The following is a 15,557-nucleotide window of genomic DNA, read 5'->3' on the forward strand; positions in this document are numbered from 1 at the left end:
GTCACAAGTAGCAAAGAACTTTTCACAAACCCCTCATCCATGAAGATGAACTCCAAGTCCTCTCCTCCAAATCAATAAATCCACCATCAAGATAACCATGTACATCACAATAGGAATCACAAATGCAGAATTTTGATTTTTTTTATGAAGTGCCATTCTTTCCACGTTTGATTAAAAGCTAATTACATGCCCATTCTCCTAATATATTGATAATTTACCCGAATACCCTGTTGATTCTCCCATTTTTGCGCAGCCAGAGCTCGTAAAAAAGACCTCAAATAAAATGAGTTCATAAAAGCTCTGCAAATAAATATGTTAATATGTAAATATCCCATCCAGTAATAGTATCCTTCTTTGTGGTATCATAATGTCGTCATTTCATGAAACCATAACCCATTGAGCAAATATCACAATGATGTGTGTAGATAGATAAGTTGTAAACAAAAGAAAAGCAAGATGAAGCAAAGTCTTCGGTGTTTTTAAAGTTCGAGAATGATATCTCGCAACTCCAGACAGTCGGCCTTGGTGAGTTCACCGGATAACTTCTTGGCGACGATGTACTTCTTCAACTTGGTGAGATCATCATCGTCTCCCTCGTTGGTTGGTCGACTTGGATCTTCACTTACGCCAATATCACCGTTATAAGCGTAGTCGGCAAAGTTGGCAGGAAGAGCACTCTTTTCCGCACAAATGATGCGATCCTCTGGACTGAGTAACTCAGGCTTGACATGACGACAAGTGAGGGCAAATCGTAGAAGTCCATGAGGTGTAACGGCATGCTATTGAGATTGATTAGTACGATGAGTTGTGTGGTGATCCAAAAAGGATACTTACTTCATAGTATTTATGAATACCGGATCCGTGCATAACAATGATGTCGCCATGGTTCAGAGTGACCTTGACGTAGTCTTTCTTGGCTGCTTTGGAACCAAGATTGCCTTTACCAGGCTTGAGAACACCACCAATTGTGCTCTTGTTTTTTGGACGGAAGCACATGGTCGAGGAAGCTCCAAGAGACAAGGTTGCTACGGTTTCACCAAGAGTATCTTCTCCATCATCGTGATACTATCGTAAGTCAGTATGTCGATGTAAGAAAGAGGAGAAAGATGTACATACGCCGATATGCATGTTCTCGAAGTAACCGAGGGCCAAAACTTCATTGAAAGAGGTGAACTCGGCGTCCTCCTTTCCAGAAAATGCTTGTTGTCCAGCCCAAGTCATTCTTTGCATTGCCTGGAGGATAGGTACTGGAGCATCTTCAAAAGAATTTGCTTCATGTGCAACCAAGAACTTGTATGGTGCCCCCTAGATTGATGAATCAGCTATAGCAAAACGCGTAAGTACAAAGTAGAACTTACAAAGTTTGATGCGAAGTGCGCAGTAACAATCTCCATTGGAACTGGTAAAGGTTAGAAACATGACAACGCAAAGGAAAATTGCGGCAACTCACGGCCAGGATGTCTAGCGGGACCTCTGCGGAGCTTGTAATCATCCTTTTGCATTCCCTGGAACAAGTCGTTTGGTCCGCCTGGTTGGCTATTGATAAGACCATTGGAGCGGAAAACTTGGATCCATCCAGCTTCTGTTGTCTCGCCAGGAAGTTGGAGCTCATACACATCATAATGACCAATGGGCTTGTGGTTGACACGAACGGATTCATGAGCAAACACTATTGGGCTCTGATCAACAATGACGTTGTTACCTTCGATGACTTTAGTGATGGGAACTGGAACCTGTGTCACAGTGTGAGTGAAATCACAACCCGGGGTTTCACAAGTCCATTGTCGCCATTCCAAACGACGGATGCATCCATGGCACTTCGGGCAGACAATGCCTTGCTTGCATCGTTCTTCAACACCAAAGATATCTTCACCAACCAAGTCTGCATCAGTGATAGGCTCGGGACGTAATGGGGGAGGTGCAGCACCAGTGTAAGGGGTACGTTCTTGAAGAAATTCCGCACAGTATTGGATATCATCGACATCAACTTGATGATCAAAAACGTAGAAAGATTCACACTGAGGGCTTCGACAAGTCCAGCCTTGTGTGTAGATGGTCTTGCATGAAGTATCACAGGCACCACAAGTTTGGATAACCGTCTTCACGCCATCATATCCTTGAGAAAGATGGGCAGTAGAGTCAATTGGAGACCACCAGGACCGCTTTGCGAGATCAATCTTCTCCATTCGGACCTTCCACATCTTGAGGCCGCTCTCAAGTTCACACCAGACATCTGTGATGTGAAAGAAGTCAAGGACGTTAAAGTGGTGATTGAGCTTGACAGGGCAGATAGTATTGCGCTGGCCTATAGAAATATTAGAGTGGAATTGTACACGGCAATAATTATACTTACCAGCAATCATTGCAATTGGCAGCTTGGCTTCCATGGTGCGTTGGAAGGAGATGGCAATCGAGCTGAAATCCTGGTCTTTGACGCGCTTCGTTTCACCATCTTCGCCCTTTGACTTACCACCACCACTGTTATGGAAAAGTTAGCAAGAATCAAATTGTCATTGAAAGTTGGAGTAACTTACACTGATGTGATGTAGATATCTTCTGTGAAGACATCGCGGGGGCCAACTCCTTGGTTCGCCAGGAAACCAGCAATCATGCCGTTAGTACGATAGGCAGCAGATTCATATCCTTTGTGGTAAGGAAGTGAGGAACAAAGTTGCTGTCTCTTCTCAGCCCATACTGGTGGCTTACCCCAAGCTTCCGGCTTGCTCAAAGTTGCGTTTTCCAAAGAAGGTAACTCCTTAACTTTGGCTGCAGCTTTTCGTGATTTTGGAGGGGTTGCTCGGGAAGGCTGACGAGGGGGTGTAGTCATTACCTTTTTGCGAGGAGGCTCCAATGACTCTTCAGCGGCTTCTGTGAGAAGGTTCTCAACATTGTTCATCACAGCCTTGCGCTTGATGGGGACCATTGGCTTTTCACTTCTTGCGAAGAACTGGTCCAGCTTTGGTTGTACATTTTTGGTTGCTCGAGTACTTCTTCGTGGTGGTGGTGAAGATATCTCGAGGGTATTAGAAGGAGGTGAGGGTGTATTAAATAGGTTAGCTGGTAGATTGGATTCTGACCAAGTGCCATCTTCATGCTGTGGAGAGTAATCTTGGTTCATAAAAAAGCCAAGATTCTTCAAAAGTTAGTATAACTTCTATCTTTGGAAAGGAAAAAAGTGTGATGATGAAACAAGAGAGAACATTTCAGCCCAATACTTGTTGTTGTTTCACTTCGAAAGGAAAGAGCAATACACAAAAGAGGAAAAAGTGATGAGTGAATGGTATGTAGAGTGGTCACAAATAATTCAATATTGACTTTCCAGATAGACACCCAGAAAGAAAGTTGTTCAAAATGGAAGGGGAAGGAAGTGCAAAGAGAAGTGTGCTCGGATTTGTGATACTCGAGGGAATTTGCGGAAGGATTGTTTCTGGATCTTACCTCTTCTTTGGCGTCGGAGATAGAAGACATTGATGTTTCTGATCCCGAACTGAAAGGACGTAGAATGTCCGATGTTGATGACGTTGACTTCATGTTATCAGACAAACTAGTATTGTCTCGTTGCCGACGAACTTTCAAAGAAATCATCTTGAATGTGTTAAAAGAAGTCTATTGGTAGGTTGATAGAGTGTGGTGGGTAGTAATTGTATTAATAATAACGAAGGAAGGAAGGAAAGAGTATCTGAGTGATACCTTGAAGTAGAAAAAAAAGAAAAGGATGAGGGAAGGAAGAAACAAATTGTAAAAATTGAAGAATAATAAGAAGGTGTAGATGGAAAGAAAGATCGAGTCAATCAAGGGGGAAGTCGAAGACTTAAGTAAGCTCTAGGAAGGCCCTTCGAGAAGTCAAATCGAGCTAAGACTAGCGTGGTTTGTTGAAGAATTCACCTCACCCTCATCAAGTCGAAAGATGATAGAACGTCAATCAAGTAAATGGTGCCAGATTGAGGGGTTAGTTTGCCCAAATAGGAAATAGTAGGATGATTTACTGTTTGTGCATGAGAAGAAAGTCGAGTGCATGATGGTGAATCATGGGTTTCTCTCCTACAGGCCTCATGTTCCCAGTTCTATCGAAAGGTTTTTTTGGATGCGGCATTTTCTCCCCTCAATTGAAAGAACTTGTGATAGGATGAGGGGGTTCTTTGAATGACATGAGTAAATTGATAGAGGTAATAATTGAAGGTTGAAACCCAAATCACCTCATTGAGTAGATAATTGTTTGAGTTGAAAGTGTGGAATTGTTCACATGAAGGGGGGTTGATGAATCCAATCTATCCGACCTCACCCCTATGAAGGGATTTGGCGGACTGCCCCGAACAAATCGCTTATCCGAAGTGAGTCCGAGAATGGAAGTACATTTTGGTGCTGGAGATGATAGGGAAGAATAAGCACAAAGGGGAGGGTGACAGTGAATTCCACCCTGTCTTTTGGAGATTTTGAGAACCACAGCTGACAATTCGTTCATACCACTTTTGGACCGCAACAATAGCTCACCCAAACACATGTCGTTGTGAAGTATATATGATATATATTGCATATATAGCTGCCTGGTTGAATTTTGCTTGGAATCTTCAACAAGTTCCTAACAAACAAGTAGAAATCACTTCTAGTGCTTAGATTCTGGCTATCAACTCTTGCTGTCATACTTCCACTTGAACAGTATCTTGCTGGTTCCCAGAGTGAGAATTCCGTCAAAAACGATGCTCATCATTCTCCAAATTCACTGGTTTGGGAGATGACGTGGGAATACAACCTCAACTTCTCATGATAAACACGTGCTCCTCAAAGACTTTTAATTGGTATTCGAAGTTGAGGAACGTAGAAGATATTTACAATATGATTCACTTGATTTTATGATCAGGTGCAGTTGGTAGACGGCAGGTTTTCCTCAATAGAACAGAGAAAAGACCCCTTCCTCCCGTTGACTGCAAAAAGATACTAACAATCATTGACAACCGTGAACAGACTCATACTCCATCGCAAGCCCTTATTGATTACCACTAGGATTCAAAGTCAAAGTAGAGAACCGTGGCTGTTTTATCGAGAACGTGAAGCTATCGAGTAATTTCTCGGTCATTCAACTGGCCCTACGAAAGAAACCGCCTCTCCAGAGACCATCTATAGCCTGAATAACTCCATTATGGAACCAGAGACTGAATGATCCAACATCTATCCCCATCAAGCTAAAGTACATAGTTTGAAATTTACATCAATCAACTTCTTTCATGTACTACAGATAGACGATTAGGTACTCAATGCTTGGTTTCCAGCTAAGTACAATGTATAAGAGAAACGACCAAGAAAGAATGTCCAGCTCCTTGAATTCTATCGGGAATTGATATCAGATATACCCAATATCTGTCTTGTGCTTGACCGATTCTTCAGTCATTGATAGACAAGCAAAATAAAGATAACCTGCGAAGCTTGCTTGGCCGTCAGAATGTTGCTGGACAGTCTCCAAAGGACAAATAAAAAGTATTATCCATCGCAATCTGTTTGAAGTATCTATGAAAAGTATACCTACCAAGCTTCTCTCAATGTTTACTAAACTGCTACACCAAGCACAATTCGTGGAGGAAGATCTTCAATTTATAGTTTGTTTAATACCCTGCCCTGCCCTGCCCTACCTTAATTCATTTATTGGCACTATATGGACTAAACCCAAAACTCTATTATCCTCAGCATTTGGCTGATAGACTGCCACACTATTGAGTACCTCTCCCCTCATCTCCATCAATTGTTTCCCAGCTTGCTGAGTGAAGGCCTTCTGCATTCATTGTTTTTGTGGAGGTGATGTGTGAGCATACGAACTGGAAAAATCGAACTCTTGAATGTCAGGTATCTAGTATGCTACTACCGAGCAATAGTATCACTTCAACCCCCTATCTCCTGTGACAAAATCGAATTATCCGATTAGTCCGATGAAATGACTAGTGTCAATACTCCTGCATCTACCTTCATACCGCTTTACCCGTCAACACCAAATTTCCATTCTCCGATGCTACATAATTTAGGTTCTTCTGAAATTCGAACCGATTTAATATCGAACAGTTGCCGACGCTAATGTGCGGTTGAATGGATCATTGTGGATCATTGCACTGACCATAATACCTGGGTTTGAGCTGGGGTCTCCATTTCATTCGTGCACTCAGAGCTGAGCGGTTTTCGGTGTTAAGCAGCTGGTTGTATTTTGCTCTTCACATTTCCGATCTGGTCGGATGAGAGAGTCAGGTATGAAGATACAAACGATGTAATCTTACATGGCAAGTACAAGGATGGTTTCAAGAACAACACCTAGGGTAGTACGATTACAACCTCGAGTTGGGTCATCTAGGAACAATTGGAAGATTGAAATGAAAATCCTCTGGATCATATCCACTCACTCACTCAGGGGGCCTCGGTTTCCAGTCAGTTACCCGTACAGTAACCGGTATTTGTACTTATATTGAAGTATTCCCCAAACCCCGCATTTCTTAGCAACAGTGGCAGTGTTGTACTGTTGCTTTCGACGAATCACCAGCTTCAAGTATCTACTAGCTACATATACCTAGTGTTCATTTATGATAGATTGACTTCAACTTCTTCATTTGGATTCTCTCTCTTGTTTTTGAAATAGTCAACATTTATACCCAGTTATTGTTTCATCTTGTACATCTTCAATTCATATATACCAATCTTTGATTCGTTCATCTGCAAGAATTTCCTGATTTCTTTTGCCAAACTTAAGGATTACCTATCCACGGCGCAAACATCCTTGCTCTATTTGAGAGCTTACCAAATAATAAATTCATCATCATGGTTTTCACACCTCCAGCATGGGTTCCCAATGATCCATTGAGTATGTGTAATCTTCAATTGCTTCAATCATGAAGCTTCCTCGCCTATGTTCACCTCAGAATTGCATGGCTAACAATTCTCACAAACAGATATACCGGATGATATACCAATCAGTCAATTCATGCTCAATGAGAAATACGGCAGAAAACCTCTCAAATCATCTCGCAATCCATTTACATGCGGAATCACAGGGAAAACATATACAGCTTCGGAACAAGTTCAACGGGTAGAACATCTAGCAAGAGCTTTATCAAAGGAATTAGGATGGCAACCAAATACTGGAACAGAATGGGACAAAGTAATGGGAATATTCTCCCTCAATACTGTAGGAAGATTTCCTCAAACATACAAACGAATTTGGGGGGCTAACGATTTGGTAGATTGATTTCATGACATTGGCATATGCAGTTCATGAATTGGGTGGAGTGGCTTCACCTGCAAATGCTCAATATTCTGCTCCAGAATTGGAATTTCAATTGAAGTCTTCAGGGGCCAAAGCACTTTTCACGGTATGATTTTTAGGTATCACAAGCATTCGAAATATGGAACTAATTCGAAAATAGTGTATACCGTTACTCGAGACTGCTTTACAAGCTGCCAAGGGCGCCGGAATCAAAAATGATAGAATCTATATTTTAGATATGCCAGAGATGCTAACTGGAGGCAAGAAAGTACCATTCAAGACTGCAGATGATTTGATCTCTGCAGGAGAAAAGCTTCCAAAATTACAGCCATTGAGAATGGAGAAGGGACAAGCAGCTCGACAAACAGCATATTTGTGTTACTCGAGTGGAACTTCAGGGTTACCCGTAAGTATTTCCCCTGTATCAATTGAGATAATTCTCAAAGTAATCCCGGAAAACGCAAATCCCCCTAAATATGGCTAACAAAATATCAGAAAGGAGTCATGATCAGCCACCAAAATGTTATGTCAAATGTCCTACAACTCAAAGCATACGAGAAAGATTATAGAGATCAATGGGAAACAGATACAGAAGTCGGCTTGGGTCTTCTTCCTCTAAGCCATATTTATGGTTTAGTCGTCGTAGCCCAAGGAACAACTTATCGCGGAGATGAAATAATTGTTCTTCCCAAATTCGAGCTCAAGTTATTCCTAAACAGTATCCAAACCTTTAAAATTCAAGGTCTCTTTCTCGTAAGTATTCTTCACGTGGAATATATTGCAAATCAAAATCTCATGATCATTAGGTCCCTCCAATTATTATCCAACTTGTAAATAATCAATCCATCTGCTCCAAATATGATATCAGTTCTGTGCGGGGTCTTTTCACCGGAGCCGCACCTCTCGGTACAGAAACCGCAGAAGAGCTTCAAAAAATCTATCCTAAATGGGTTATTCAACAAGGCTATGGTATATACTTCTACCCCTCTACCCTCCCTATAAAAACACACCAAATCTAACCACCCCCCTCCAGGCTTGACCGAAACCTCCACCGTCATCTGCATGTCATCCGCCAAAGATCTCTGGCTCGGCTCCTGCGGATCCCTCATCCCCGGCGTGCGCGCAAAACTAGTCAATCCAGAAGGAATCGAAGTCACGGGTCTGAACCAACCCGGTGAATTGGTCGTCCAATCCAAATCCGTCGTGCTCGGCTATCTCAATAATGAAAAAGCGAATGACGAGACGTTTATCCCGGATACAGATGGAAATGGTAGATGGATGCGCACGGGTGATGAAGCTGAGATGCGTGTCAGTCCGGCGGGAAATGAACATATTTTTATCGTGGATAGGATTAAGGAACTTATTAAAGTAAAGGTAAGCAATAAGTTCCCCTCCCAGAAATTCCACCATCTCCCCCTCCCTCCCTCTCCTCTCCCCCTTTAAACAAACCCCCACCTAACCCCCCACCCAGGGCCTCCAAGTCGCCCCCGCCGAACTCGAATCCCACCTCCTCTCGCACCCCTCCATCGCCGACTGCGCCGTCATCCCCATCCCGGACCCCTCCGCCGGCGAAATCCCCAAAGCCTACGTGGTGAAATCCACCTCGGTCGGTATTGAAGAAAACGACGCCCTGATCAAAAGAGATATTTGTAAATGGGTGGAAACGCACAAGGCGAGACATAAGTGGTTGAAAGGAGGTGTGGAGTTTATTGATGTTATCCCGAAGAGTCCGAGTGGAAAGATTTTGAGGAGGTTGTTGAGGGATAGGGAGAAGGAGGCAAGGAGGGCGAAGGGGGCGAAGTTGTAGTTTTGGTTGTAGCTGTGAGGTTGGGAAGAAAGGAGGAGGGTTATCGCAGATAGTGGCAGGATGTCCGATATTGATCTTATATTGATGTTAATCTTACGTGCATTTTCAAGTTGAATTGATTGGATTCGATGCGCAATATAGTCTGTAAATATCGCGACATGAATTTCTTTCTGGGTGTTTTGATGTATTTTTGTATTGAGATTTTTGAATAATCGCTTGCTTGCTTGCTTACTTGCTTGCTTGTTTGTTTGTAAATGAAAATGTCTATTGTCCACGAATTCTATAATTCATGTAATGAGAAAACTCCTCCGCCATCCATCCATGCATGCCATTCATTCATCCATCCATCCATTCACACATTCCCCTCCCCTAAATAGGCGATTCAAAAACCAAACTAATCCCATCATCACCTGCCGTAACAATTCTATTTCCATCACCCTGCACAAACCCCATAACCCCCACGCCATCCCCCCTATGTCCCTTCCACTCCCCCACCAATCCCGAATTCGCAATCCCCGTTCCACCCCTCGCGTCCCATCGTCTAACCACTCCATCCATTCCGCAACTGGTCAACAGCCATCCTCCAGACTGTGCGTTCTTTACAAACTCCACTTTCACCACTGCGTGCTCCTCGTGCGCTTCTTTGATATGTCTGCGTACTGCGAATCGATGCGCTGAGTCGAAGAGCGCAATACTTCCATCCACGCTTGCAGTAGCCATGAGCGTCAAAGGGGGTTGCGCAAATGCAATCGATTCGATTCCATCACCCTGTGCTTGCAAATCCGCAAGAATCTGTCCAGATTGACCCGGACTCGCGCCCGCACCCGAAGCATCAGGTAAACGGGGTAGCCCGACGATTTTAATCGAACCGCCAGCTCCTCCGACCGCAACAAACGAACCCGATGGCGCAATCCCCACGCTGAACAATCCCCCCTCAACCGCAAACCGTTGATCCAACGCCGTGAGTCCCACAACCGTTTGTCCACCTTCGCCTGTTAATCCCGCCGCCGCAGCCTCTCCAAACACATCCCACACATACAACGACCCATCCTCACTAACCGTCGCCAACAGCTTCCCATCTGCCGACCACGCCCCCGCAGTACAACTCTCGGTATGCGCAAAATAACTCTGCATCAACTGCAGCGGTGCCTTCTTCTGACTCGGATCTACAGTGTACACCCACACCGACCCATCATTCGCCCCAAACGCAAACGTATTCGGCGCTTTCGCATACGGACACGCGATCAACCAGTTTACCTCCTCCACTTCCCGCGCTTCGGTGTATTTCTTCCACTTACTCCCATTGGTAACATACACCTGTATTTTCCCATCGAGTCCTCCAGAAACTAAAAACTTCCCATCTGGCTGCGAAAACGCAAGCGCGTTGATCGAATCCGCGTGTCCCTCCAATTTGAATATCGGTTCCTGACTCCCCCGCTCCACCCGCTCCGATGGATTACTCTGATAACTCGCGGGCAACACCGGGGTGGGCGCAGGAGTCGCATCGAAAATATATCCCACACCTGGAGCATTATCCGCATCGCCATCGGAGCCGCCTGTAGCGACGAGTTCGGGACGCAGAGGATGCTGGGCAATGCAGAAGATGGAGTCGCCGTGGGCGTCCATGTGGGCGGACGAATCATTTTGCAGTTGGATTTCTTGTTCTTGCATTTCTTGATCGGCGTCGCCGTCTTGATCTTCGTCGCCCGAATCCATGGCCGCGTCGCCGTCTATGTCGATGATTTCTTCTGCGGCGTCGGCGGGGTCGAACATTTCGTTTTCGTCTTCGTTGGTGCGGTCATCGTCTTGGGGGTGGTGGGAGGAGGACATGGTGGTTTTGTTTCTTTTTCTTTCTTTCTTTATTCGATTTTGTGAAGAGTATAGCAGAAGAAAAGAAGAAGAAGAAATAGAAGTCAAAGTCAAAAAATAAAACCCAATATCCTTAATCTTCTCTCCAAATTGTTATAATAAATCCTTCGATGGTATTTTCTTCCGACTTCGAAAATGCTTGATAATCTTTTTTTTCGGCTGGGTTTGTTCTGTAATGAATTGTTTTTGCCCCGCGACGCACAGACCTTTCTATTGCCCCTCTATTAGTTTAGTATTGATATCCCCGATGGAAGCTTAGAAATACGTACCTACCTAGTAAAAGTATGTATGAGGTAGGTGGTTATTTTGGAATCTCTGGATTTTTACTTTCATTTTCATGTGGAGTGTGCATCTGAATAGACAGATTCTATGGTTTATTTTGAAACTGCGTAACAAGTGAAAGGAAAAAATCAAACAGATTCCTTGTGTACTGGGATCGGGTAAGAGGTAGGTATGTCCGTGTACCGGGACGGGGGGATAACCGGTGTGACTCTTCGGTATGTACGTACTGTTGGTATGAAGGATATAGGTTGGACTTTGTAGATGTGGGATTCGGTGCTTAAGTTTTGTTTCGTACCATGTATCTACTACCTAGTATATATCTTTTATTCTTCATTTTTTCCCTCATTTTCGTCGAGAGATTCTGCATGCTCCTGCTTGTGCGGGAATGGGTAAAAAATCGGTAGGAATTGTTCCGGAGGGTGATGAGTGATATGCTCATTTGAGTAAGAGATATACATGAAAAGAGAATCATAAAGGAAAGAGGGGATAAGCATTCTACCTGTGAGCATTCAGAAAAGAGTTAGGAAATAAGAGGAGATAAATGATAAACCTCACTACTATCCATTCGAATCGCATCGCATCAATGCATATACTCGTAGACATTCCTGATATTATATAAATCTCCATAAATAGAATTTCTCTCTCCCCAGTCATATTCATGTCCCTCCACTATATTATATCCCAAAACCATTTGTTCAAACAGTCCACAAATAATTTTCTCCCCTGCTCCCAATCCGAATTCCTAATCCCCTCTCACTCCTGAAATTTCTTTCCCTCCCTCTCCCTACTCAATCCTCCACACCGTTCCCCTCCCCGTCTCTTCCTCCAAACTCCCAACTCTCCCGACGCCGAAATATCACACTCAAGCGCCTCGACTTTCCCTGTTCTTCTGCACACGAATTATGCTTTTGACAGCTATCTACTGGTTGAAAACCACCCGTTGAGGTTGCATTTACTGTATGAGTGGATACAATTATGAAGAGAATGGTGGTGAAGAAGAGTTAGAGGGAATGGGTGTGCATGGTGATGTGGCGTGATGTGTTGACGATGTGGGTTTGTATTTTGTGGTGGTTTGGAATTGAGATGGGAAGAGTTTTGATGCAGATGTGTTGGATGAGTTGGTTGTATTTTGTTTGTTCTAGGTTTGTGATTAGGTATGAGGAGGTGTGAGTAGGAAGTATTTTGCGAAAGAATATCGTGTGGTAATTTGTAATTCGTTGTCTTGAGATTGGAAGCTTCCAGTTTGTAGTTGAAAGAAAGAGGGGAAGATTGATATAATAGAAATGAGAATCATATCTAGAATTATCGAATTGTGCATAGAATGACTAGAGAATGATGTGAGAGCTGAATGGAGATGAGAATTTTATGAATCATGAGTCCATTCTGCCAAGCTTGATCACCAGATCTGACTCTATGAATATCAAATACTCGAATACCGAAATCACCGGCTGATTCCCAAATTTGTAGTTTCTCTTCACGAGCGCTTAAATTGTAGAGAATCTTCTATGCTTTCTTGTGAATCATCATTCAACTCGGTGGTTTATGTAGAGTAAACGATCCTTGGTATCAACAACTTTTACCTGATATCATTTTGTTAATGAGAGTGATACAAATGCAAACAATCAGCCGTAAGTACTACCCAAGGGGAGGAGCGAAGTCAATCTTAAGGTGACTTAACATATCCTGGATTTTGGATGATTGCCCAAATACCAAGAAAGCTTGAATTGTTTGATCATTACTTGATTACTCGAAGACAGGGGCCTCGCGGTGAACATTCAGCCGCGATCAACATCAAGCTTCGGTGTCCCATCCATACCACCTCAGCTTAAGATGGCAAGTTAACCATAAGCAAAAGTACCAAGCCAAAAACCATCCAAATGGTGTGTACAGATATCCGGTCAAGAACTCAACCACCAGAGAATTTCTAGCGGACGCTTTTGCCGATCGAGGTGCCAATGGACGAAAAACACCAGTATCTTACCAAAGAGCTTCGCTATGCCCTTCGACAAGAGTCTAGAGAAGACATAACGCAAGTTAACTTATCAACCATGGTAGATACGACATCGTGGCATACTTTCTTCGGGGAGTACAAGATGTGATCTAGAATCTAGCACCCCTCCGTTCAAAATGTTGACATATATGGCTGGCACTTAGATTTGCAAATGGAGGTGATCTTATTTGTGTGTTTTTTTCACGGCGGTGTAGTTCCTCTAACGTTGAGGAAACAAACAAATACTGAAGAATAAATCAATAAGTAATGGGATCCGCGCAAGATAAATTATGAGCGCAATCAATTGCGTGCTGTAAACCCGTGCTGGAATCTGCGGAAGAAAACAAAGTTGAAGCATCAATGCTCAGAATAGGATAAAAGAAAGAATTAGTACAGTGTTCTACCAACAGAAGCCCTGGAAACTGGTCATACTACACTAGTGAAAATGATAATCTGTAGCTAGGAGAAGAATCATTTGCAAATCGTAGCCTATGTACTGTATAACAAAAGTACGCCGTTGATAGTTCTCACGAGGAAGACCAATCGCACAGGTTTGTATGAGGTTCCAGAACCCGCTCCGGTATGTTATCAGTTTAAAGGCGAGTTTTATCCGAATGGAGGGGTGAATGCTGGGGCAACATCGCGCCAAGAAGAAGAACGTCCAGTAACAAACCTTCAAATATGTGAACTTCGATGAAGCGACTTGCGATCAGGCATCGATTTTTAGGCTGCATAATGATTGAATAGACGTGATCCATTGCAACGTACCGCTCAACTATATTGGAAGCTGAACAGCGTCTAACATCGATTTTTGGGGTTGACTTGGAAGACGCTCTTCTTCATACATCATCTACTTCTCGAATGTCAAATCCAAATAATCCGTTACTTGCCACACTACTCTCATCGATCAATTTTTGAGCAGTTTCTACACCAGCAGTTGGAACTCGATATTCAAATCGCTTTCCCTTCGCAGGCAATCGACCATCTGGAAGAGGATATGGGAATGGAAGGTACTCAGGTAAGAGACCGAGCTGACGGAGGGCTGTGGCTTGATCCCAGGCAATATGCTCATGATATAAACGATCACCACGAACATTCACCACAGAAGTAAATGGGATTCGTGCATATTTGTGAGTTGGCGGAACTCCAGGGAGACTATCAGAATGTTAATTAAAAGTTTATTATACACTTCGAATGATACTCACATCCAATCTATCACTCTATCATGCGTGAAACTGAAGACGAACTCATCGATAACTCGATCAACACCAACAGTCCGACTAACAAGTTCGAGCTTCGTGTCTTCTGGATTATTAAAAACGAAGTGATTGGTGTAAAAATCGGTCAGAGGTCCTCTTCCAATTCCACCAGTCATCTAGAGAAAAAGCATTAGTACAAAGATTGAGCAGTCACCAGATCACTTACTGTTGGAATATGATTTACATATGGTTGATCAACCATAGTACCCATTGTCTTCCCAACATTCCGTTCACCAAATTCATAAAGTGTATGCTCATCCCAAATAGCTTCAAGGTCAAAGATAGGTCCACCTAGGCATTGTTTGATGAAGCCAAGACTTCTTGTATGTGCCACACCCGCGTTCCCTGGATCATAGTGATTATGACTAGGGAGGATAAAGTTTGTCGACTTTGTTGTAGCATATACATGAGAGATATCTTCAGTTCTCAATTGAGGACCCTGTAAGGCCGAGGAGCTGTGGACCATCAATGGAGGTATAGATTTAAGCGTAACTTTTTCGGTCAATTTTTTGGTATCATTGGTGAAGAAAACTGCGACCGAGAATACTCCTCCGAGTAACAAATTCAAGACAGAATCAGTGTGTATGTTTTCATCCAAGTTTTCAGCATAGACTAAATGAGAAAACATATTGTCAGCTACACAATGTACGTGGTCTGTACATTGTAATGGACACAAATCAACATAGAAACATACTAATGAGTCCCAATTTATCAGAATGAGTACATTCTGGTGAAGACTTTAGAGCTTTTATACCCGACTCCAGGTAAGCTTGCAAATCAATATCAACAGCTTTCAACGTACGCTCGGGAATTGTAACATTCACAACAACAAAACTTTCTTCTGCCCATTTTTGAATTGGCTCTGGATCAAGTGTTTTTCGATCCGTTCGTGAAGTGTAACTCTCTGGTGTTAGGATCAATAATCCTGGACCTCTACCTCTTCTCGATAGAGGTTTTAGAATAGTCAATCGATCACCCAGATGATGAGGTTGTGAAACCAAGTCTTTTTCAATGGTATTCATTTTGTCACGGTGGTGTAAAATGATTGATTTTGGGAATAGTAATATTCTTGAAGATTTTTGGGTGCTGTTCAATTCCTGGGAGCGGATGAAG

At 43.1% G+C, this 15,557-nt stretch overlaps 4 protein-coding genes across 4 annotated transcripts; 1 reads left to right on the plus strand and 3 right to left on the minus strand.

The window, feature by feature from the left end:
* Positions 1-479: 479 nt before the first annotated feature.
* On the minus strand, positions 480-3,585 carry Bfra_001614 (putative oxoglutarate iron-dependent oxygenase protein; the record flags this gene model as incomplete). Its single annotated transcript, XM_037332040.1, has 8 exons — positions 480-779; positions 835-1,065; positions 1,117-1,305; positions 1,359-1,399; positions 1,451-2,305; positions 2,354-2,478; positions 2,535-3,133; positions 3,439-3,585. The coding sequence occupies 8 exons, from the start codon at positions 3,583-3,585 to the stop codon at positions 480-482; spliced, it is 2,487 nt and encodes an 828-aa protein (XP_037196194.1).
* A 3,207-nt stretch (positions 3,586-6,792) lies between these two features.
* On the plus strand, positions 6,793-9,044 carry Bfra_001615 (putative phenylacetyl- ligase protein; the record flags this gene model as incomplete). Its single annotated transcript, XM_037332041.1, has 8 exons — positions 6,793-6,835; positions 6,924-7,159; positions 7,215-7,343; positions 7,398-7,643; positions 7,733-7,990; positions 8,044-8,206; positions 8,271-8,611; positions 8,709-9,044. 8 exons carry the CDS (start codon positions 6,793-6,795, stop codon positions 9,042-9,044), a joined length of 1,752 nt encoding a protein of 583 aa, XP_037196195.1.
* Positions 9,045-9,413: 369 nt separating this feature from the next.
* Bfra_001616 (putative 60s ribosome biogenesis protein sqt1 protein) lies at positions 9,414-10,874 on the minus strand (the record flags this gene model as incomplete). The annotated part of the gene is made up of 1 exon (XM_037332042.1): positions 9,414-10,874. One exon carries the CDS (start codon positions 10,872-10,874, stop codon positions 9,414-9,416), a length of 1,461 nt encoding a protein of 486 aa, XP_037196196.1.
* A 3,150-nt stretch (positions 10,875-14,024) lies between these two features.
* Bfra_001617 (putative carboxymethylenebutenolidase protein) lies at positions 14,025-15,466 on the minus strand (the record flags this gene model as incomplete). Its single annotated transcript, XM_037332043.1, has 4 exons — positions 14,025-14,340; positions 14,391-14,560; positions 14,611-15,056; positions 15,139-15,466. The coding sequence occupies 4 exons, from the start codon at positions 15,464-15,466 to the stop codon at positions 14,025-14,027; spliced, it is 1,260 nt and encodes a 419-aa protein (XP_037196197.1).
* Positions 15,467-15,557: the final 91 nt, after the last annotated feature.

The sequence above is a fragment of the Botrytis fragariae genome, assembly GCF_013461495.1.
Source record: "Botrytis fragariae strain BVB16 chromosome Unknown tig00000006, whole genome shotgun sequence".
NCBI lineage: Eukaryota > Fungi > Ascomycota > Leotiomycetes > Helotiales > Sclerotiniaceae > Botrytis > Botrytis fragariae.